General features: G+C 36.5%; 1 protein-coding gene across 5 annotated transcripts in view; it reads left to right on the top strand.

Moving 5' to 3' along the window:
- LOC101160590 (disks large-associated protein 1) overlaps window positions 1-23,906 on the top strand; it is a 91,052-nt gene extending 67,146 nt beyond the window's left edge. For 4 of the 5 annotated variants that reach the window (XM_011486380.3, XM_011486379.3, XM_078935419.1 and 1 more), the window contains exons 7-15: window positions 1,746-1,871; window positions 3,986-4,144; window positions 4,338-4,420; window positions 4,820-4,865; window positions 7,404-7,685; window positions 11,748-11,880; window positions 12,153-12,244; window positions 14,273-14,425; window positions 19,583-23,906. In XM_011486380.3, the coding sequence (XP_011484682.2) occupies window positions 1,746-1,871; window positions 3,986-4,144; window positions 4,338-4,420; window positions 4,820-4,865; window positions 7,404-7,685; window positions 11,748-11,880; window positions 12,153-12,244; window positions 14,273-14,425; window positions 19,583-19,807 (1,299 nt within the window). In that variant the 3' untranslated portion in view covers window positions 19,808-23,906. Of the gene's footprint in view, window positions 1-1,745; window positions 1,872-3,985; window positions 4,145-4,337; window positions 4,421-4,819; window positions 4,866-7,403; window positions 7,686-11,747; window positions 11,881-12,152; window positions 12,245-14,272; window positions 14,426-17,642; window positions 18,088-19,582 lie in introns of those variants that run through there. The other variant, XM_020710847.3, reaches the window with a different exon arrangement.
- Window positions 23,907-24,773: the final 867 nt, after the last annotated feature.

Here is a 24,773-nt window from a genome sequence, read left to right as displayed (position 1 = left end):
GCAATTCATTTTGCAATGTGTAACTTGTTTGCCACGTTGGTCATATAACTGTACACTGATGTGTTGACTACATTACAGAGGAAACATTCTGTATAACCTTAATATAAAAGATAAATGCCAAAATGATTCCCCCCAAAAAACTGACTGCACTCAAACTGTCCTCTACACAATATGTGTTTTTGTATCGTGTAGCTCAGTTTCCATATTTTACTTTTTTCATCAACAGACATTGGTGGCTATGATGTTGACAATGAGCTATTTGATGAATTTACACGCAACATATGCTTGCCTAAAGTTTCGCTTAAGGAAATATTTAGTTTTTTTTCTTGGAAATGTCAAACATGCTCAAAAATTACACGTGCAAATGAAATTAGTCTATATTCTATCTAAAATGCAAAAATGATTACAGATTGTGCTCAATGCAGACAAAAAACGCTGTGTCCTCAATCTATTAATTAAAGCACTAATTAGATAGGTTTCATATATTTAAATATTTAGTCAGTGTGTTATGTAAGGGATAATGGCTTACGAAGTGTGCATTATCAGAAATTAAAGCACGCCACGGAAGCCTGAACCGTCTGACGTTCACTCAGTGTTTAGTACTATATTCTTATCTGTTCGGTTTAGATCCCTTTTTTTCACAAAAAGCCGAGTATTTGTTACGCTGTGTGTTGTCATGGTAATGCCGTTCAGCCGGCTGAGCTGGCATGGACCTCAGCTGCAGCAACAAAGGAAAGCAATATATTTTCTGATCGTCACGATGAGTTAAATAAAGAATCCGGCGGAGTGATACAGAACATTTAAGCAACATGACCGGATCTTCATTTTTAGGTGTGCATTATCACTGTGGATTATCACTTTTTAATCCACAACCAGCAGCCAATCAGAATCGAGTATTCACCCGGGCCATGATAAAAATCAAACTATGATGTGCACATTTTTTAGGTTGTGGTCTAATAAAACAATAAAACAGACCAAAACAGACAGTTTGGACAAAATGTATACCAAAACTGAAATACTGGTGCAGAAAAGTACCAGACACTACACCCATTTTGCATGCTTTTAAAGCCAAATTGGTTGCAGAGGAAGTCCCCATTCTGAGGAGGATTTCCTAAAGATTGAGAACACCAAAGACATTGTGTAAACTATTTAGATTTCGTGTTTAATTTTTTTTTTCAATAAAAAAATTGTGTATTGAGTATTTAATTTACCATTTAAGCCCATACACAATGAATGATTATCTGATAGGACGACATTAAAAGAAACACTTGCAGTTCCCTAACAATATGAACATGTGATTATGTAACTAAGGATTTTTTTTTTACTTCGGACTAATATTTTTGAGATTTAATGAAGAAATAAAACAGTGAAACATGTTTTTGTTGACAATCTAACTTGTGACTTAAAGGCTGTTTATAATTTGGACAGTTTTTTTTTTCTTTTCAAATGAGCTACACACAACTGTGCTGTTGGCATAATGCTACATTTTTTAGAGCTGTTTGTTTGAACTGTAATTTGCCTTTTTCTTCATGATCATAGGTATAGCCTCCTATTCATTTATTTTTGTGTGCAACACTTCTAATGTTTTTTTTGGCAACATAAAATCCCTTTTTCTCTATTGTGAAGAAGAATTCTCATTTCTAAACTTTTTAAATATTATTTTATACAAATTTGCCCAATTGTCATTCAATTTGCTAATCTAGTTATCCTTTGAAATATTTTCAATTTCTTCTTAAACGTACTAGGATGCATACATGGAAGAGGAAGGACCCAGAGGTGACATGACCATCCAATCAGGGTTGAGTAACTCCACAGAAAGTATCGACAGCATGAAGGCCTTGACAGCTGCCATAGAAGCTGCCAATGCTCAGGTTTGTGCCATCATCTTATTGTATAAATTAACATTTGGGCTTTTTATACAGTTATCCTGTAATGATTTATTTTGTTTGTTTGTTTTTAAAGTATTAAAGTGATACAAGTATTTATATTTTAACAGATATACCACCTGAACACTGTTGCTTCATTCTTACAATAAAAAGGAAATATATTATTATATTATTCTGCAGAAATATACGTAGAATATACATTGAATATACATAGAACTTGTTGGCTGTCATGTTCAAATCAGCTCAATTGAGTTCAGGTTTGGAAGACTGTGTTGACGACTCCATGTTTTAAGGTCAGCATCTTGTTTTTTTTTTTTTTGTCTTTATGTCATCTGGTGTTTAAATTGATTTCTTGTTGGAGGATGACACAGCAGTATGATACAGTAGTTGTCTTTTCAGGAGGCCTGGAAGCAATAAAACATACCATCACACTTTCTCCTCCATGTTTGACTATTTATGTCACACTGTGGACAAATAAAGACCGATAAATCTTTAATTTTTTAAGTTGGCTAATGTCCAACTAAAAAAACACTCAAAAGTCATTCTTTTTTTTTGTCCATGTTTGATTTTGTATAATTCTAAATGAAATACAGTACAGACCAAAAGTTTGGACACACCTTCTCATTCAAAGAGTTTTCTTTATTTTCATGAGTATGAATATTGTAATTCACACTGAAGGCATCAAAACTGTTAATTAACACATGTGGAATTATATACATAACAAAATAGAGTGAAACAACTGTAAATACGTCATATTCTAGGTTCTTCAAAGTAGACACCTTTTGCTTTGATTGATGCCAAGAGTGTGCAAAGCAGTAATCAAAGCAAAAGGTGGCTACTTTGAAGAACCTACATTATGACATATTTTCAGTTGCTTCACACTTTTTTGTTATGTATATAATTCCTCATGTGTTAATTCACAGTTTTGATGCCTTCAGTGGGACTCTACAATTTTCATTGTCATGAAAATAAAGAAAACTCTTTGAATGAAAAGGTGTGTCCAAACTTTTGGTCTGTACTGTATATATTTTTTTAAAACTGTTTCATACACTGACTAACTTCACTTGGCAACAAGTTAGACATGGAAGAGAGGCGCAGAATGTGTCAGAAGACACTGTCTTTTTTAATATCTGAAAACAATAGATGCAGATTTTCTACAAGTCAATTTTCTTAACCCATTGTATCCGTTTTGGGATCATGAGGCTGCCAGACCTAAGGACTGTTGGGTGAAGGGAAGGTTGCCAGTCTGTTGCAGAGCAACTCACACACCCACCCCTGCAGACAATGCGGTGCAATCAATTTATCAACCTATGAAGCATATTTTTGGACTGTGGGAGGAAGCCGCAGTGCTCGGAGAGGACCCACACATGCATGAGGAGAACATGTAAACTCCACACAGAACAGTTCCAGCTTGGATTTGAACCAGGCTCTTCTCACGGTGAGATAAAAGCACTAACCACCGTGCAGCACCTCTATGAGTCTATGGAAGCCAACTATATGGGGGGGCTATTCCAAATTGAGGCCTCTCAACAGTTAAAAAGGATCCTCAGAAAGACAGGCCCTCTAGTTATTTCTGAGCTTCACCTTGGAAATGGTGATGGACAAAAGTATAAGTTTTAATCTGTCACTGGCAACAGCAGTCCCTCCTCTTCTTTTGCTCTTCTGCTGTACTGCAGAGAGGTATTTTTCTGTAGCTTACGGTTCCTATGGACTATATTCAGGGATTCTAAGCCAAACGATTGTAACCATAGTAAATGTACCACTTGCGAATCAGGGACAGAGTGACGGGAGGTCCCATTGACGTTATGACCCTAGAAAACCATGTGCAGCACACAGTTGATGACCAGATGGTGTTGATTCTCAGCACAGACAACTGATAGTACTTACTGTACATAGTCCAAAGGTTGGAAAATCTCTCTGATGAGCCTAAGTGGTGTGTTTTTCTCTGTTTTTTTTTAACTAGTGCGAATCTTAAAAGTTATGTGTGTGGCATCTGAAGTTATCTTCTGTCGTTGCATCAGAATAAATCCTTACACTGCTGCTCAAGTATGTTTCTAGATATTTCTTTCTGAATGTTTGTCCTATTTTTATCTGCACAGGTCCATGGACCAGCCAGTCAACACGTCAATAACAGCACTATGACAGTCAGTGTACCGAACTCCTCCGCCTTGAGCAGGGGGTACTCAATTGAAGACCACCGGGATGAATACAGGAAAGAAGCACTGAGGAAGGGCAAATGTCTCTCCATAGGAATCCAGGTTAATACCAGACTCCAAAAATATGGAAGCATCTGATACGTCATGTGAAGTATACTTTTCACATGTTCTTTTCATCCTTAACAAATAAAAACTGTTAAAGTGTGCAATATCTGTGAAAAGTCACTGTGAAATGATACTAAAAGAACAAGAACTGTTTGATTGCTAAGGTTTTAATATTCTGTTGAACGTGTAGGTGGATGGTCCAGAGGACTTTCCAGATCCCGAAGATCCATCCAAGTTCACCTCTGTGGGAGTGCAAGTGGAGGATGACAGAGGGTAAATCTTTTTGTTTATTGACTTCAGCAGATAGACTTTAATTTATTAAAAACCATAACAAACTTTAAGAGGCAAAACATGTCCATTTTAATATCTTTCATCATTTTTTATTTCTTCTACTCTCTAGCATGTTTGAGCAATTTTCAAGTGACTGTGAGTTTAGATGTTGACTTTTGCAGATAAAAGAATCAACTGTAATCCATTGAACTTTTTCAAAAAAAGAAAAATATTGTAATTGTTTTTTTAAATCTAAATTTGTCCCATTCGTTTCCCTTGTTTGTTTAATGAAGCATTAGTACCCATTTGCAGTGGGTATCTGGGGTCTTAAAATCAAGAGTTGATGTAAAATACAGATTGAGGATGATTTTAACTCATGGTTTTCCCATCTATCTTGATTAGATACAGAAAGTTCCAGCGCTCCAACAGTGTGACGACAGCTGTACAGGTAAGCTCCAACAAATCACATTCCTTTTTCATGGTCTCAGTTTTAAAATGTTGGAACAATAAGACTGACTTTACTAATTTGACATGGAATTAGCAACTTGATGTCCAGGTTACACACTTTGTCCACCGTTTTGTTTTTCCAAACTGCCTTTGCAGCAATGAGCCTCAAGGACATGATTAAAAACCTTCTTCAACACATGATGACAGTGAATAGTATAGATGCTCCTAACTAGCATTTCTAAGATGAGGATCACGAGACGCCCCGGAGTGCTCAGTTTTATCACCAACTATTATTTAACTGGCATAGTTTCATTAAATTGTATGTCATTTCTGCACTTAGAAATTTAACCTCTCTGGGCAAATGTGATATTAAAAACAGGCTCAAAGGCTTAATGGCCTTCTGGTTAATTTGGCAAAACATATTTGTGCTTTAATTAATAAAAATGCTCTAGTTAAATTGATTAATGACTACAGGTTATTTTCTTATGGAAGCATTTGTGTAACATAATTAAAAATAAAAGTCAAAACCAGAAATGCTTTTTCATTTTCAAAATGAAGCTGCATTTTTTTGACTCAAAATTAAAATGAAAAAGCAATCCGCCAAAATGCTTTTTCATTTTCTTCTTCAACACTGCTGATTCCGTCACTTAATTAAAATGATAATGAAAATGGTATTTAACATTTCATTTTCAAAAAGTTCTCTGGTAAATGTGAGGCAAAATTCATTTAGAAGGCGGACTGCAGCATGTCTTGTGCAAATTTTACCTGTGCATTTTGAAGTTGAGCATGGTGTTGCCTTGGGAAAAAAGCTATTTTGGAGTCTGTTTTAGTTCTGATGAATCTGTATCATATTGCACTTTATGTCTGTCAAAATTCAAATTGAAATGCCAACTGTCAGACTCTCATCAGATCAGGGCTTACCACCCCCCTTAATCAGCTAAATCCCACTTCCACTGGCTTCGGTCGGCCCTTTTAAAATAAAAGACTCACTAGACCAATTGAATTATTTTGCCTCAGAGGTTAGAGAAGAGAATGCACTGCTAATGAATTAGCGTCTGTGTTTATGACTACAATTGCAACTTTTTCATTATGACAAACCTTTTCAAGTTTGTTTTTCTTTGTTGCATGGTGAGGAAAGCAAAGTGGTTATAGAATTTCATTAAGGAGAGATCTTAGGAATGCAAACAATAAAGACTTATTTGTGATACAAAAATGTGCATTAAATAATCCAAAGTCTTTTGGCAGTTAGGCTGTGGGAAGATGAATGTCTGATGGTGGTTGAAGCCAGTCTATGACAAAGCATTGGTCCAGGTGGAGAATGGAGGGCCGGTAAAAGCGTCTGAAATTTAGAGAGATAAACGTCCATAAATTTAAAAGGAAAAATATTATTGATTTTCAGAGAAAAAATGTGTGTAGTTTAGCCTTGTGTTTATTTATTTATTTTTTATTTATTTATTTTTTTTACTTATTCTGTCCAACAACCACTGAGCAAACAGATTAGAGCTGATGGCCTTTTGTGTTGGACAGGTTTTACTATCACATAAAGAGGTTATATATCTTCGGAAAACCACAGTGTAAATTTGTATAAACTCCCTTTTGTTTGTTATTTTTTTATTTTTTTTATTTATTTGTTACATATAGTGTGTGTGGGGAGGGAGAGGGGAAGAATATGGGGGGGTTGGGTTGGAAGAGAATAAAAGGAAGAAAGGTGGGGAAAGTGGGGAAACAAGCGCTGATTTGAATGAGTTAATATTTTAAGCTGTGTAACAATTATACCAGATCTGCTGAGACGACAAATATTACATCCAAAGGTGTTCAGAGTGAAGGCTTATTTGATGAGGCGCGTAGCATGAGTGAGGCAAGAATTCAACTTCTCCAGAAGTGAGGTAGATCTTCCTTATTGAAATTATGGCAAAGCGTCATTTATCACCTTTAGGTTGCTTTTATTCTTTCGTTTTCAGAGTTTTCACGTTAAAGTGAATTGCAACAAAGCTCATTTGCAAAGGAAAGGAGACCCACTTTCTCGAGTAAGCCATGAACCCCCACATCTTTCCTGGTGGTCATAGGTTGGCCCCACTGTTCGGCAGCAGAACCGCCATCAGTGTGTGAATGTATGTGTATATGGGTGAATGGGGTTGTGACTGTAAAGTACTTTGAACCTAGATAGTAAAGTTCTATATAAGTTTATGCCATCTATCATTTACCATGATTAGCTTGTTTGGTCTGCACCAGATAAACTTTCATATTTGCCAAACAAAGCAAACTATCCAGAGGAATAAACTGTGCACCCTAGGCAGAATGAAGCTGGTGCTAGTTTTAGAGGTTGAACTGAATATGAAATAGGTTGAAGTGTCTTGGAGAACAAAATACCAAGCTTTGGACTTTCCATAATACATGTGTCATAGAGAAACTCACCATAACCTTCCTTTCAAGAACCAAGGTTAAAACAGTCTACATTCTTTATCCGATCTACAGACGACAACATTCACACAACTGTTCATACAGATGGTCATTGATTATTGTTCAATGTTTCTTCCAGGCAGATTTGGACCTGCCAGACATGCTTGACATGCCAATGGACTCCCCAGAACCTAACAGGCACATCCTGTCACCTAACGCTCTGTCTCGACAATATTCCCGTGATGCTGCAACGTCCACAGTCAGCATTCAGGGCTCAGGGAACCACTATCATGCCTGTGCCTCTGATGAGTATGACGATGTCGGCTTTGATCCATCCATCCTCCCTCCTCCAGACCCCTGGATAGACAATGTAACAGATGACCCTCTCTGTGCCAACTTTAACAGCTCTGCCATTCTGGAGGTATGTAGGTGACAGTAGGTTGTCACTTCAGAATAATGAGTGTGTTCTCATGCTGTTGGTTAACTTGAAACTCTACTCTACATGAAACTTTGGACCTTAACATGAGAAACTGGTTTCTGAAAAGTCAGGGCGGGGGTTCAAATGCACAAAATTATCTAGACGTCATCCAGCTTGCTTTTGTCTTTCAGATTGTTGACTATCAGCCATCGTTCTTCTGCCAATGTACATTTGAAAAATGCTGGTTTTCAAGAGAAAAATCTATAGAGAAAGTGTTTCTCCTCCTTAGCTTTTAGATTACATAAGGATATTTTACAATCCTACTCTTGTTCTGTTTACTTAAGCCAATTTACTGAAGGTAATACAGTAAATAAATAAATAGAACTTAACCTAAACCAACACATTTAAGACGCAGCGGATTTTGTTTTTATTTTCTAATAAAGGAACCAGTCACTATACGTGAAAGGAAAAACAAAAAGTTGCATAGACAGCATTTGAGCACGCGTGTCTAACTTGCCTGAATTCCATGTACAGCTGGACGAATACACAATTTTTTCAATTTTGATATCTGTCTTTTGATAAGTTAAAATAACACCTTCTAGAATGTATTTATTTTTTTATAATTTTTTAAACCATTTGTTTTTAATCTGGTTTTGTATTTTAAGTACTCTAAGATGACTTGCCCCCTCAATGCCTAATAATAAATGGATGAACCACAATTGCCAAAGACAGAATTTTGACTGAATTTTCAAAGCTTCTTCTAGGAAAACATTGTTGTTTTTAAGCAGAACAATTTCTGACCAGTTTCTTGTTCATTTTTGGATCAGAAAGTGAGTGTGTGAACTGTTTAACAACAATTTTCCTTAAAAAAATAAAATAAAAAACATGTGCCTAAAATATCAAAACGGCTGGATAGCTCATTGGTTAAGTGAGGTCAGGGTTCGATTTCCAAGAAATGCGATGTACTTATCCAGTGTGGGTTCCTTTAGCCACCAGGGGACCCTAGTCTGGATCTTCCTGTGCCGGTCCCCAGCCCGGATAAAATACAGGAAGGGCATCTGAAGTAAAAAATATCTGCCACACCAGCTGTGGGAATCTGTGAAAGCTGAGGAGCTGTGGTGATGAAAGGTGAACAAACATAACATGTGCTAAACAATAAGGAAGAGACTGAGGATTAAGAATTTGGTTCCTTTATTATTGACATGATTGACATCAGGAGACAGCGGTTATGGGGACCTCATTTCCGCTCCAGAACAGCGTCTCTTGTTAATGCTGTCTGCCTCTGATGTACAATACAGTAGTGAAAATGCTCCTTCAAAGTTTGGTACATCACAGATGATGCTCCAGTGAAAAGCAAGCTATACTTTAACAGAAAAATGCAGCAAATGCAGAAAAATCCCCAGCCTTCTTTTATGTCATTGTTGCTTTTACAGTGGTGTTTCTAAGCCACACCTGTTACTTGTTGGACATTCGGCATTCAAAGTGGTCACATTGGTATCACTCGTTTTTGATTCAGAATGGAAGAATACTATTTTATGTTGTATGCAGGAATAGAAATATCCTTTGTGGTGGGATTAAGGAGAAAGGTGGATGCAGAGGGTCATGGTTTCAGGGCCCCTTTTTTGTTGAATCATAGACGCACTTTGAAAACATGTTTTTTTGTATTAAATTCTATTTAGGTATTTGTCTTGCCCTCTTTTTAGTCGCTCAAATCCCAGCATCCTTTTCACCTGTGAATATGGCACAACCTGTGTTCCCTTGATTAATCTCAATATCAGTTAACATGAGCTGTCCCTCTGATGGATTTATTCCTCTTTTTATTCCTCTTTAACTTTTAACCTCTTTAAACTTTTTACTTTTGACATCTTTTAACTCCAAAAAAAGAGCCTCAACATCTTCAGTTAGGCTACCTCCAGCTCTGCCTCTTGTCTTGCTTTGTCTTGTCTTGTCTGTGTCTGAATTCTCACCCTTATCCCTGACCACCAAAAAACGATATAGTGGGACTGTCTAGTAGACTGGATTTTAAAAGCAACCATGCTCCTAAATTCTTTTTTTTTAAAACTGCAAATATCATGTCACAGATTTTTACGAATTGAAAATATAATCTATATTTTCTTTACAAGAATTGTTCTAACCTAATGCATTGTGGTCTATATTTCTAGGGCACTTGAAATTGTAGATTCGGACAGCACTACAAAATGGTTAATGCACTAAATAGTGCACTATGTATTGAGTAATGAAGAATTTGGACATAGCTTCTGTTGTCAAACATCACACCAGAAACTTTCTTCTTCACGTTCCAACCTGCTTGCACACTCATCTTTTCCTCATTTTCCATAACTTTCTGTTGCTCAGGCCTGTTGACACTAAGCACTTCAAGTCATCCACCGTCTTCACTTCTGCCTCCTGTAACCTCACTGCTCCACTAAAATCCCTCTTATTTACACATGAGTTTTCCGTCTTACTTCAGTCAATTTTCATTCCTCTCCTATCCAGTGCACACCTTCACTGTTTTAGATGTTCCTCCACCTGCTCCAACAGCACACCACAAAGTCATCTAAAAATCTCATGAGATTTTTGTCCAACCTTATCTGTCAGCCTGTCTGTCCATCGCCACCGGAAACATGAAGGAGCTCAAAGCTGATTACTTTTTTAACTTCCATTCCTCATCTTTCCAGGGCAGGATTTCACCTCTCTAGATGTTCCTCTGCCTGCTTTCTGCTCTCGGTATACATCACAATGTCATCTGCAAACATCCTGGTCCACAGAGATTCCTGTCTGACCTCATCTGTCAGTCTGTTCATCACCACAGAAAACATGAAGGAGCTCAAAGCTGATCCTTGGTGCAGTCCTCTGTTACACCTTCAGCACATCTCACCACTACAGCCCCTCACTTCTCCAATGTTCTTCTCTGCCACTCAAGACTTCGTTATGCAAACCACAGCTCCTCTCTCTGGACTCTGTCATAGACTTTTTTTTTCTTAGTATTGGGGATCAAAGGTTAATCCAACAATTTATCGTTTATATAAATGATTTATAAAGGTCTCAAAACTATTTTAAGGACTTTTGTTTTAAGAAAAATATGGAATAAGTTTTCATGTAACAAATGTTGAACTGATAAAAAAGTTTAAACATTATTTAAAATAGATATTGTAGAAATTCAAAGGTTAAAAAGACATGTTTAGAATAAATAATTGACAAAAGCTTAAATGGACATTATACATTTATTAGAAAAAAATAATAATTTTGACGACAGTATGAGGTTATCCTATATTTTCTTTAAATAACTGTTCTATATTTAGGAGATATATTCTCATAATTTTTGACTATTTGATTAACTTGTTGCTTAACCTCGCTTAGTACTAATTGATTGAAGAAAAGTGTTATCTTAAGTATTGAATCTACAACATTTGTTTATTAATCGATTCAGTGGTTGGTCATTTGTTTGTATGGTGTGATTGGGTGTAGATGTTTTAAAGCGTCCAGCGCAGAGTAATCAGTTGGTCTTTTGACCGTCCCGTATGCTCTGTTTTCATCTAACCTTCAAAATTACAATGTGCACTATGGGCAAATTTAATAAATGAATGATCAAAAGGAAGAATATGTGCAAAGATGCTGGAGAGGTGCTGGATGCAGAGGAGTTCGCTCATACATTTATATAACATTTTCTGTTAATGTCTGGGACCATCCATAAATAACATCCATTAAATTTCTGATTCTTTTCAGATCCAAAATAGGAAATGGAATCTGTGTCATGATGATGTTTTGGAATATTCATAGGCCATAAAAGCCAACAAAGATTGATAAATTGTGTAAAGAGAAATACATTCTACACTTTCCTGGGTTAAAAAGGGACAAAAAGATTCATTTTTTTACAGCTCATTTTGCATAGTTTCAATGTAAACGCAGATTCTTTCTTCCCCTTTTGGTTTTTGTTTATGACAGCATTTGTCTAGCATAAATAGTCATGAACACATGGAACTAGTTGGTAAACATGTTCTGCTGGGCCTATTTTATGGACATTTACTTTTGCAAAATGGAATTGGTGTAACTCTACATTGGCAGGTGGCTTCCCGATCAATATGTCAGAGAGATGGCCGCTGGTTCCTGAAGCTTCTGCAGGCTGAGACTGACCGCATGGAGGGCTGGTGTCAACAGATGGAGCTGGACCAGCAGGAGAATGACCTGCCTGATGAGGGTAAGTCTTTACAGACATCAATTCTTTTAGCCAAGATTTCCACAGGACGTGGATAATAATTAAAAAAAAACACAAATGTGAGATTTCTGCAAAGATCAAAACACTCATAAAGAAGCTGTTTTGTTTTGTTTTTGTTTAGGTCATTGAAAATGATTTGTAACAAATCATGTGTGCAAACACATACATGGACTGCACTGAAATAAACAATGGTTGATGTGCTTTTTTGGAGCAGATGGCTGACTTCTCTGTCATTTAACTGTTTCTGCCCTCAGTTCTAGGAAAGATGAGGAGTGCTATGGAAAGTGCTCAACATTTAATGTCACAGAAGTTCCAGCAGTTCAGGGAGCTCTGCGAGGAGAACCTGGTGAGTGGGTACTGCTAAAGACATACTGTCTGTGGTCATTCATAGATTACACAACTCAAGAGCAGCTAAAGGGTCAGGGACTAATCTTAATACAAAATCTGTTCTGAAGGACAATGATGGAAAATGCAGATCAATGACAAAAGAATTTGACCAGTTAGTGAGCATAATGCGTACATCACTTTCTGTATTAAAAACTTTATGGCAAAAAAAAGTTTAAAAAAAGCTTGTAATGCCAAAATCTAACTTAGCATAATGTTAGCATCATGTTAACTTTACCAAACTAGCCTCAGGTGAAGGCTGGCATGAACTAAGATAGTTTATCAGTCTTGTAGTCCCTCCTCTCTTATTCTGTCTACTCCTCACTGATCGTTACTTGAGGTTACCGTAGCAGAGGAGCCGTACAGTGCTTAATAGGAACTGTCCAGTACTGATTAGGAGCTTTCCAGTGCTGAACAGGAGCCATCCGGTGATAAACAGCATTGTAGCATCATCCAGACACAATAAAAACTGGCATTTGTGCCTTTTGATTGATCCTTTATTACTGGTCATTTTTTGTTTTTATTTTTCTTACAGTAAACATGTGATTTAGGAATAATCACATATTTGTGGCAAACGAAAACGATTCAAGATTTTTGGAGGGGTTCTTTCTGTTTGATCGAATAGTTCACTTTCTATTTAACTCAGCTGTCCTATGGTTTATGTGAACCGCGCAAATCTTGGTCCATCTGATAATAAGTGACTCAACTTTCACTGTTATAAAGACATTAAAGGTATGCAGATACTGCAAACTGTTGAAAATAGCAATTTATGCACTACGTCTAAAGAAGCAAGAGCTACAAAAAGGTCAGGAAATGTCTTGTTGCGAAACAACAAGGATGGAGAGGAGGTGGAATTGTTTAATAATATTTTAGCAATAATGGGGAATCTTTTTAGTTTGGATTGGTTTATTTTCTGTCTGGTCAAATATTGTTTTGTTAAATTACTCTTCCATTTGAGCAGCTGTTTTAAGTGCATTGAGTTAGGTACTCTTGTTGTAGAAGCAAACCATTGAAACGTGTTGCCATTCTATAGAAACTTAAAATTAGTCTGCCAGAATATTCTAGTGATAAAAACCTTTTCAGAAAAAATGAAGGGGAATAAGAAATTTAATTTGGCATTGCGTGTCAAACACAGAGAAATAAGCATTGTGGTTAGCATTAACTTGTTGTGATGTTAAAAACCTGTTAGTTGATGGTTTATTGTCTAGAAATTCTAACACCAAATTTAAAGTCAAGTTTTTGCAATAATTATTTTATAAAAGAAGAACATAATTTGCTCTAAAACAAAACAAAAAAAACAGTAGTTTCTTTGATAAGTATCAATTTTGCTAAAATATTTTGATTTGTTAATTTCTTGATTTTTATTTCAGGTGTTTTGGGTTTTTTTAATAAAATTTCTAATTACAATGACAATTTAGTTGCTGGGCTGCATGGAGGTGCAGTGGTTAGAGCTCTCCCCTCACAGCCCTGGTTAAAATCTCAGATGGGATCTTTCTGTGTGGAGTTTGCAGGTTCTTCCTGTGCATGCATGGTTTTCTCCAGGCACTCCAGTTTCCTCCCTCAGTCCAAAAAAGTTTCATAGGTTGATTGGTTACTTTAAATTTCCCCTAGACATGAGTTTGTGTGATGGTGCAGCCCTGCAACCGACTGTTCAGGGTCACCTGTTCAGGGTCACCCATCAGTAGCTGGGTTGGCTTCAGCAGGCCAATCACTCAATTTTTATGGAAAAATTTGGATTAACTAGGTTCTTTTCCTCTGGTAGAACATCAAGTGTTCACAAAATGCCAGGTCCGTGTTTTTCATCAGAATACATCTGAATATTAAAAACCCATTAACACTTTTATAAAACTTTCAAATTAACAAGTTTGATGCTGATTTAAAGTTTCAATGGTTTATGCCAATTTTTAGATAACATATTTGCAGATACTGCGAAGAACCTTCATCCCATGGCTACTCTTCCTTTTCTGCTCCATTGTTGCTTTTTTAACAGAACCCCAACATCCATCCTCGTCCCGTGGCCTCTGACCTGGCTGGTTTCTGGGATATGCTTCAGTTGTCAATTGAGAATATCAGCTTGAAGTTTGATGAGCTTCATCAACTCAGGGCCAACAACTGGAGACCTCTAGATCCTCCTGAAAGAAAGGTACAAACTGTCAGCGTTTTTACAGGCCATAAAGGACCAAGCAGTCAGCATGAAGGACAAACACAGATTAAGATGCACTTGAAATATAAAAAAAAAACGTTTTAAATATGTAAGCAAAATTAAAAGTGATATTCACTAAACAACACAAACAAACAAGCTCTACAGAAGAGGATAATGCTGATAAAGTTTTAAACACTACACATCAAGGGAGAAATATTTAACTAACTATACTCATAAATGTTTACGCTATAGGTAAAACTTTTAGATCCTAAAAAAACAAAATGCACCAGTTAATGTTTATTTGAAAACTGAATAAAAGAAACAGAATTATTTCTAAAAAATAATAATAATAATCCCAGAGGAACTGAATCTCATTTTCCAGTTTTTGCACTAAAAACAAAAGATCATTCTAAATGTATTAAAACTAGAATGTGATTTAAAGTGAAATAATATATTTTTTGAGTGTTTTTACCAGTGTGGTAAATAGTAATTAGCCCTAGCTAATAACTACTAAAAGATATATAGTTAATTCCTTTATATGAAGAAGCTGTAGGGTCACAGTAGCTGGAATAAGATGGTTTTAGGTTGAGGAAGAAGGCTACTGGTAGGACTTGTGGTATGTGGTATCACACAGAACATGAAGGAGAGAGAAAGACTTAGGTTAATGGAGAGTAATGCTACCTTTCCTGGCCAGAATGCCTTAGTGTGGCTCATCTAGAAGAAAATGTCCTTAATCCTTTAACCAACTGCTCATCCAAATGGTAGAGACATAGAATAAAAAATGTTCAACAAAACTAAATGCATACATCAACCTTTTGCCACATTTCAGGCTTTAAACATAAAGACATAAATCTGTCATTTTTTATGAACACTCAACAATTTGTGGGACACAATAATGAAGTGGAATGAAATTTATTGGATAGTTCAAACTTGTTTAACAAATAAAAAAACTGAAATATTGTGCATGCAAAATGATTCAGCCCCCTTAAGTTAATACTTTGGGGCGCCACCTTTTGCTGTGATTACAGCTGTAAGTCGCTTGGGGTATGTCTCTATCAGTTTTGCACATCGAGAAACTCAACTGTTTGCCCATTCCTTGCAAAAGTTCTTTCAGTTCTTTCCACAGATTCTCGATTGGACTCAGGTCTAGACTTTGACTTGGCCATTCTAACACCTGGATATGTTTATTTGTGAACCATTCCATTGTAGATTTTGCTTTTTTTTTGGATCATTGTCTTGTTGGAAGACAAATCTCCGTCCCAGTCTCGGGTCTTTTCCAGACTCCATCAGGTTTTCTTCCAGTATGGTCCTATATTTGGCTCCATCCATCTTCCCATCAATTCCAACCACCCTCCCTGTCCCTGCTGAAGAAAAGCAGGCCCAAACCATGATGCTGCCACCACCATGTTTGACAGTAGGGATGGTGTGTTCAGGATGATGAGCTGTGTTGCTTTTTCACCAAATGTAACATTTTGCATTGCTGCCAAAAAGTTCCATTTTGGTTTCATCTGACCAGAGCACCTTCTTCCACATGTTTGGTCTGTCTCCCAGGTGGCTTGTGGCAAACAGTAAACAACCCTTTTTATGGATATCTTTAAGAAATGGCTTTCTTCTTGCCATTCTTCCATAAAGGCCAGATTTGTGCAGTATTACTGATTTTTGTACAAAGGACAGACTCTCTCACCTCACCTGTAGATATCTGCAGTTCATCCAGAGAGATCATGGGCCTCTTGGCTGCTTCTCTGAATAGTCTTCTCCTTGTTTGTATATGTGTATAAGTATAGATGGACGCCTTGCATTGGTCCGATACTCCTTCCATTTCAATATTATTGCTTGCACAGTGCTCCTTGGTATGTTTAAAGCTTGGAAAATCTTTTTGTATCCAAATCCAGCTATAAACTTCTCCACAAGAATATCTCGGACATGCTTGGTGTATTCCTTGCTGTTCATGATTCCCTCTGCGCTTCAAACGGACCTCTGAAACTATCACAGAAAAGGTACATTTATATGGAGACTTGATTACATACAGGTGGGTTCTATTTGTCATCATTAGTCATTTAGGTCAACAATGGATCATTCAGAGATCCTCACTGAACATCTAGAGAGAGTTTGCTGCACCGAAAGTAAACAGGTTGAACAATTTTGTACACCCAATTTTTCTGTTTTTATTTGTTTAACAAGTTTGAAATATCCATTAAATGTCAATCCACTTCCTGATTGTGTCCAACTTGTTAATTCTTCACAAAATATTAGTTATATATCTTTTTGTTTGAAGCCTGAAATGTGGCAAAAGGTTGAAAAGTTCAAGGTGGACGAGTACTTTCGCAAGACACAGTATATTGCTGTTTTTTGGGCACTGTAAGAAACCGTCAAAGAATGCTCTATTTTCGAACTGTAAGGTGCGTAAGTGAGACAAAGTGGTCGTAGACAGGTCTGTCAGTCGGTCAACTATTAACTGTATTAATAGTTGTTTTTGTTTTTTACATATATATAGTAAAGACCAAAAGTTTGGACACACCTTCTCATTCAAAGAGTTTTCTTTATTTTCAGGACAATGAAAATTGTAGATTCACACTGAAGGCATCAAAACTATGAATTAACACATGTGGAATTAGCACCTTTTGCTTTGATTACTGCTTTGAACACTCTTGGCAAAAAAGCCTTTAACAAAAGGGGTTTGGGTCCTCACACTGTCAAAAGTGTGTGGTGACATTCATATGCTGACCACGCCTACGGCAAAATACTTTAAGAAGAAGAAGAATTTCAAAGAGAAAACCTGTCGATTTAGCTCAAATCACATTCTTGAGTTACTGACAGTAGTTGTAGGTTTTTTGGAGAGAATCCTTCCAAATGTAAGTCATTGATAGTGGACATGAATCACAGCTGCTGTTTGAAAGGTGGATATAAAAGAATCTGAACGCAACTTTAGAAAACTTTTCATTTTCGTAAACTGTAAAATATCATTAGGGGAGGTTTCTTTTTGTTGAAATAAAATAAAGGTGTATTTCAGTGTACAGTCAAAGTCAGTTTGGTAATTCTCTTTTCTCCCTTCTTCTGTATTTACATCTGGAAATGTTGTTCTGCCTGTTTCATTCTTCTCTCTCAGCACTGTCTGTTCAGACTTTGCATCATTTGAGTATTGACGTAGTTGGCTTCCTGTTTTGCTCTTATTGTTGTCCTTTTTCTTTCTATTGTTTCTGTTGTTTTGTGTTGACAGTGAAGGCGCTTGCAATCTGCCACACATCCATCAGCATAACAGCAATGCCAACAGCACCGCTGGGCCTTGACCCGTCTGGGCCCCCATGGATCCATCTGTCTGTCTTTCCATCAACCTGTCCGTGCTTCCTCCTGCTTCTTCCCCCACTCCAGTGCTTGCTGCCATTTCATCATGGACGCCTTTAGACTTTATGCATTTTACAAATACAGATAGATAGATAGAGGAAGGAATAAGTATATGGGTAATTTCTTTAATCAGTTGTGTATTTTCTGTGTTAAAACAGTTCACCTTAACAACACTACTGAAAAAATAAAACAATTCAAACTTAAAGTTAAAACACAAATAAAGGTGTTGTAAAAAAAAAGCACAATATTATAAATATATCAATAATAATGCTGAATATTTTGAACATTTTATGTACATATAAAAATATGTTCTAAATCAACTTTACTGCAGTGCTAGGATGCAATTCTTCTTTTAAGCAACTGTTGGAATCACCTGGATACAGAACCGTAAAAGTATTACAAAATTAGTACTTTTAAGTAGGAGAAAGTATCAGGTGCGCACAAGAAACAAACTCATGCACACAAGAGACTAAGTGGTCTTTTGCACACAGGAGACCTTTTCTGAGTCAGTTACCTGTAAATGGCATTACCTGAGCTCAATGAGTTTTATTTTGCCTTCGGACTTGCCTAAAAAGACATTGCAGCTTTGCTTGCTTGGCATCACGTAATCTTTGAACGTCACCTAAAGTGAGTTCTAAAGTCTTGTGATCAAGTGTTGCGCTGGGCATAACTTACTTTCTCGGCTGCACCATTTATTCTTTATTGTGGTTTTTTAATTCAATCTGGATTTGTGAAAAATAAAACAAAAATGTTAAAATAGTAGTCTTGATTATAAAATAGTGAACAAAATTTGAAATTAGAAATGAATAAAATGGCCCATCAATCAACCCTTCTAAATCAAACACTTGAAGGGCTCGTGATGTGAGTGCATGAAGTGTTCTCGCAGACAAGTCCAGCCTTTGACTGCAGACACTGATGAAACATTGTATTATACAACATAGACATGGATGTCTAACAACAATCTAACAAAAAAATATATTTTTGTAATAACATTTATTTTCACAAGTAACGCTAAGGTTTTAGCTTTAAAACTGTCTATTTTGGGGATTTGGATTTCTCACACTGATTGCTGGATGGAATAATTAGGTAGGTGTGGTGTTCTTCTATAAGTAGAAATAAATTAAGTCCTACCACCTTCTTCAAGTCTTCCTATCAAAAATTCACTTATCGGATCACACTTCTGACACCAGTGTTGTCAGGAAGAAAAAGTACCAGTAACATTTTAATATGAGGCCACAGTGCTTCCCAGAGTAGTTACACCCGTTTAACTAAAAGGTGCAGTTTGTTATCAAAGAAGGGAGGGGATGAGTTCAAACTGTCAGAATAAAAGAAGCTTCAATGAAAGAACTCTCCAAGATCTTGTTAGATTATACATTTTTTTCAATTTATGTCACAAATAAATGCAAATCCCAATTGTTTATAGTTTCAACAAAAAATCCCTAAAGTTTTTTTTTTCTTTTAAATAATTTCAAAGACAGTTTCTGGACTAAATGTTATACTAATGAAAGTGATTAACAGAATTCCATAAGAAATATGGCAACAATTAAAATAAAATAAAAAATGTAAATGACATAAAATGGCAACTTCAAAAGAGAAGCAGGTAAATAAGAAATATTGTTCAAATCTACTGACTTGTTGAAGTTCTTAAGGTGCCAGTTTTTGTTGGGTGCTGCCCAAAGAATGTGTGATTTTATGAATCACACTTATGTCTGGGGGTAAAAAAAAACATGTCTGCATAGATATACTGGATATTTTCCCCAAAGCCCCCTCCTCCCTCGCTCCTTACTCCAACCTCCCCCCATTCTTTTTCACCAGGAACGGCGCCTTCCACCTCCAGTGCCAAGAAAGCCCCACAAGGGCCCACACCAACATCCCCCTCTGGTCAGGGACCGCTCACTGGAGAGTTCCGAGAAGCAAAGGCAAGAAGCCAGGAAGCGGCTGATGGCGGCCAAAAGGGCGGCCTCTGTCCGGCAGAACTCTGCCACAGAGAGCGCCGATAGCATTGAGATCTATATCCCTGAGGCACAAACAAGGTTATGAGGACACCGACAGGGACAAGCATTTGGACTCACATGTCCCCCACACAAAACAACACACACAAATGTACAGTTGTCCACACTACGGTGCAGAATAGGGGAGCCAGCTTATTATTTCAACCTCTTCCTTTGTCGCTTTTCAGCTGATTAGCAGAGAAGTGCACAATATTTACTAGCAGGAATTCCACAGGTCTTTATATTCTCCCCACGCTAAAAAACATGAATTCCCAAAAAATATGTAAACACCTGTAGGTAAATTTTTACTTTTTTTTTTAATTACAGCTTTATTATTTATTAAAATCTCGTCAGTTTACATTTACAGCCAAATAAAAGAATGAGTCCTAAAACTATTGTAATCCAAGGGAGGATTTCCCTCCATGAAGGTTTCTATTTCAACACTATATTGTTATCCATTGGTAATTTCTTTTTATTTGTCTTTGTTTTTTTTAATCATTTTCAGTCCAGTCGTGTTACCTGAATTTTCTAGAGCATTTTATTTTACAGCATTCAGTAAAGTTATACTGAACTGTACTGAGTTCTTCAAGCATAAAAATCTATACTGGGGAGAAACAAGTGATGGTTCAAGCAGAAATTATTATTTGAAACATTGTGAAAATTTGAAGTGTTGACTTAATCTGCATAAATTAGTGTCTCTTAAACTTCAGGAAGACCACTTGATAAAAAGAGAGAAACAAAACCTTGCTTTTTAGAAGCTAATTACAAGAAAAGGAGACAAACAGGATTTTTTCACAGCAGTTTGTCTTTTTTTATTTTAAGCTACTCCCCACAAAGGGGAGTTTCTTCAACAACGTAATTTATAGTGACCATGCAGAGATTTAGTGACAGATTTTCTTCCTGAGGCTACTCCACTGTGGTTTGAACCTGCAACTTGCTGATCTTGCAGGCCTAGTGGGTTTGCACAGACCAAATCCACATTCTAAAATAAATATTAATTCAAATCTCAGTTTTATTTCTGCTGACATCTGTGCAGTGCTACAAAAATAAATGGTAAATGCCAAAATCCCCCCAAAAAACATAAAATCAGAAAAGAAGAGACTTAAGTGTGTTGTCTTACTCAAAGGCAGAGCTTAACATGCGTCACCTGCCCGGAGACAGAAAGTACACAGGATTATGACACGTCATGCTGACAAATAATAGGTCCTGTGTTATTTGATATTCTGGATTATTGCTACGTGAAACAGTGTGACAGTTGTCCTCTTAATTCCCTTCAGTTTTGATCCTTTTCAATCAGATAGAAACTGGAAACAACAAATTCCCATCGCAGAGTGCTTTAAGATGTTGCACAAAGAATTCAGGAAAACCACCAAACCAAACAAAAAGTATATAATCACTGTTAAAATACCCTTTTTCCAAATATTTTAATTTTACAATCCAGCCCAGACAAGATTATTTCAATCAATTTAAATTTTCCTAAATATATTTTAATGAAAGCTTAGAGAAGTGTCCAACAAAAAAGACATTTTTGTGCATTATCGTCCCTCACGGAGGATGTAAGTAGGTGGTCTTGTGGACGGAGGAACAACAAGAAACTTTAAGGTGAACCAGACTCAGATAGGACAACTTTTCTAAATAACTGGGGGCAGAAACAGCCGAAAAGACGAAAATACTTTAAAGAAAAGATACAAATTAGCAGCCAAAACAATGACATGGTTCCACCACTTTTCTTTCACTCTTCTTCAATTCTTATGGGCTGGTATCCCTTTTTCTTATTTTATGGAGACAGATTTAAAGTTTTTTCAAAATGAAGGTACTTTAGAAAATTCTTTAAAGTACAGCAGCTGCAGAGCTAAAGGACACATTTTGTATACCGCGGTTTTCTTCCTCTAAGTCCAGGTATGTCAAAGCACCTTAGTTTCATATCTACACCCTTTTCTTACATATCAAAAAAAGTAAATAAATGCAAAAATGACCTCTGGGTGCAAGTTTCATTAGAGTTTAAAGATGAAGGGATGAACAGGAAGAGTGACAGAACAGCAGTGCTTAAGGAAGCAATGCAGAAGATAATCATGCTCAAATCTTTCAGAGTGCATGTTTTACACAAGTGTTTGTTCTGACCTTGAGTTAGACAAAAACAACAACAAATAATTGCTTTATAGACCAAAATGTTCTACTGCCAATAGGCTCTAGTTAATCAAGTGATACCAAGATAAATAGAATAAAAAGGATATATAGAAGAAAAACGTTTCCTCTCTGAAGGAAGAAGAAGATATATTTGTACTTTAAAGTATGAATAACAATGTCAAATACTTCACAAGTTTTTGATTTTTGAAAAACGTATACGTGGACAGATCTGAAGAAGGGCAGCGCAGTACACTGGTGCCTCCTGCCTCTTACTGTAACACTGTTTTTGAGCTTGTCTATAAAGTAAAGTGCCATGAGAAGACATTCCACTTCCACCAGGTGTCACACTGTGATCCACTGATCAGCGGTGAGAAGTAATGACCTTAGGGACAAGATCCTTTCTGTTGAAGCACTTCACCTGCCATTTCCTAAAATAACAGCACTAGTTGTGATGCCACCTCACAGGGATCTTTGTTTCTTTCTCACAAGCAACAAATCACAAGTAGAAGTTAAGGAAAATCTGCACACGAATCTATGATGATGTATTGTTAATGAAAGTATTTATTTTCTTCTTTTGTAAAGAGTGATTGTGGGGTGTGAGGGGATTTTGTACAGCATATTATTACCTCTGTGTTCAAATGATAATGACAGTAACAATAACAGTGAGCCATATTTAATGTGAAATATCCTTATCTAGAGGAAAGGCCATTGCTGGTAAATACTATTTTTTTTTGTCAATAATTGAGTTTAGGTTGTTTTTTCTTTTTGTTCTAGTAGCAACACATTTTCTGTTAGCCTGGAGAAAAGTATCACTTCACTCGGGATGCGAATTAGAGGATAGTCTTCGCAACTTTTTGTTTATACATTGAAACAAGTGGCCTCATATTTGGTATTAAAAGAAATAGCTGTGGCCAAACTTTGAAGCCATGATGTCAACTGTAAAGTCAAACACAAGCTAGAACAAGGAGTGAAGATCGGGGCTGCCAGTATTCACAAAAGAAGTGAACATGCATATGCAGAAAATAACCGGTTACATTATTTAAATTATCCTAAAAGGTTATCTACTGCCTTATTTGTGCTCTTAGTATTTCTTATCTGCAACAATAATAATAATAATAATAATTTCTTTTATGTAATAAACGGCGGGTATTTCACGGAAAGCTTTATATTCTGGCCTTATTACATTAATTCATTGAAATTATCAGCTCAATGGGATTATATTCATGTCAATAGAACATACATTTTCAAACGTTAAAATCTGAAGCTGCGATATATTTGCCACCTGTGTGGCAACAACCACACAAACTTTTCACATTTTATAGTTTAACTCTAAAAGAAGAACATCCACATAAGAAATTACACGAAAACCTGTTTAAATTTGAAATCAACTAACAGAAAAATGATCAAAGCTGTGTTGAAATTGTGGTGTTACTTCATTTGAAATACTCACAGCCCTTAGCCTTCAACCAGTCATGTCATAGAGCTCTGTGGCTCTGTTTTGTGCTCAGGAAGAGATGGGAGGTGCCATGTATTTAATCAGAACCTCCCAGACATGGTGATCAATAACTGAAACTGTGTGTGTGTGTGTTGTATGACTGAACATGTGCCATACACCTTGTAAATATCACTGTTTGGAAGATTCATTGTGTATGTGTGAGGTCTCCATGAAGTGCTTCCTGAGAACTTTGTTTCTATGTTGGGCCTTTCCTCATTCTGACCTGTAGCCTCATATCATTCTTCTGTATATGAACTTATACTTGCAACTGGTTTCTTGTGTTTGTACAGAAATAATGAGGGTGTTTCATGACGCATGCCGACACAATATTAGTACTTATAAATCTATATCTGATTTAAATATTTCAATTTCATTATTTATGCTCTCATTTATGGATTTTCTAATCTCTGACATTCTGTTCAAGTCATTTATCAAGCTCTTCTTATGTTACATTGAGTTGTCAAGGGTTGATTCATGTCCATAACTGTTACTGAATCCAGAATAAAATCAACTATCTACTCCTTTTTCCATGGTTGGTGTGTTGTCTAACTCCCATATAAACACACTCTTTTTTTTTTTAAATTTGTACAAAATGAAGAAAGACGATTGCATCATGCATGGGACATTCTGATCCTGGTCGCTGTTAAAAAAAACAACAAAGTTTTACAAAACAAACCCCCACAGCTGCTAGACAACAGTTGATATATTTTCTTTTATTATCGCAGCTCTAAATATGTTTAAATATGTTCATTTCCAACACCCACAGTAAACCTTCTCATGATTAGTCAGTCTACTGCTTTTGCACAGTTTACCAACTCATTGTTATGAAGAACAGCAGGCAGAGGGGAAAAGGAGCTGCCAACACCTGACACCTCTTCAAAAACCCTCCAAAAGCTGTTAATGCAGTCGGCCATCCGGGTCTCTGCAGCCAGAGGCTTGAACTTCGAGCTCGGACCAGAAAACGTTCTGTTCTCCTTTTTTCGCCATAACTCTAAAATGTAGGCAAAGAGTTGTCATTGGGTAGTTGCTGTTAATGTACTGAAGATGCTTTGATGCTGAATTGGCGAGACTTTCTGAATTTGATTTTCATTTTGATGAAATAATACTAATTTCTTACCAGTAGATGGCAGCAGTGCAGCAAGATTGGTATGCATAAGTGCAACATTCATCCTGGAGAGGATTCTATCAAAACTTGAAAATCTGAATAAACATTGTAAAGTACGGTAGGAGAAATTAACTATCAACAACAGACTCATCTGTCTCAAAGTATTTTTATATTAAACATGTGAGCTGTGAAGTGTACCTAGGTGTACAGTACACAGTACGAGGTAAAGGTGATCTCAAACGTTATGAATATAATACATTACTCTGTCTCTTTGTGGCAACAACTCAG

Source organism: Oryzias latipes, chromosome 17 (assembly GCF_053564925.1).
Source record: "Oryzias latipes strain Hd-rR chromosome 17, Olatipes_Hd-rR_3.1".
Lineage (NCBI taxonomy): Eukaryota > Metazoa > Chordata > Actinopteri > Beloniformes > Adrianichthyidae > Oryzias > Oryzias latipes.
The sequence above is the reverse complement of the archived record's forward strand: the minus strand, read 5'-3'. Positions and strand labels throughout refer to the sequence as shown.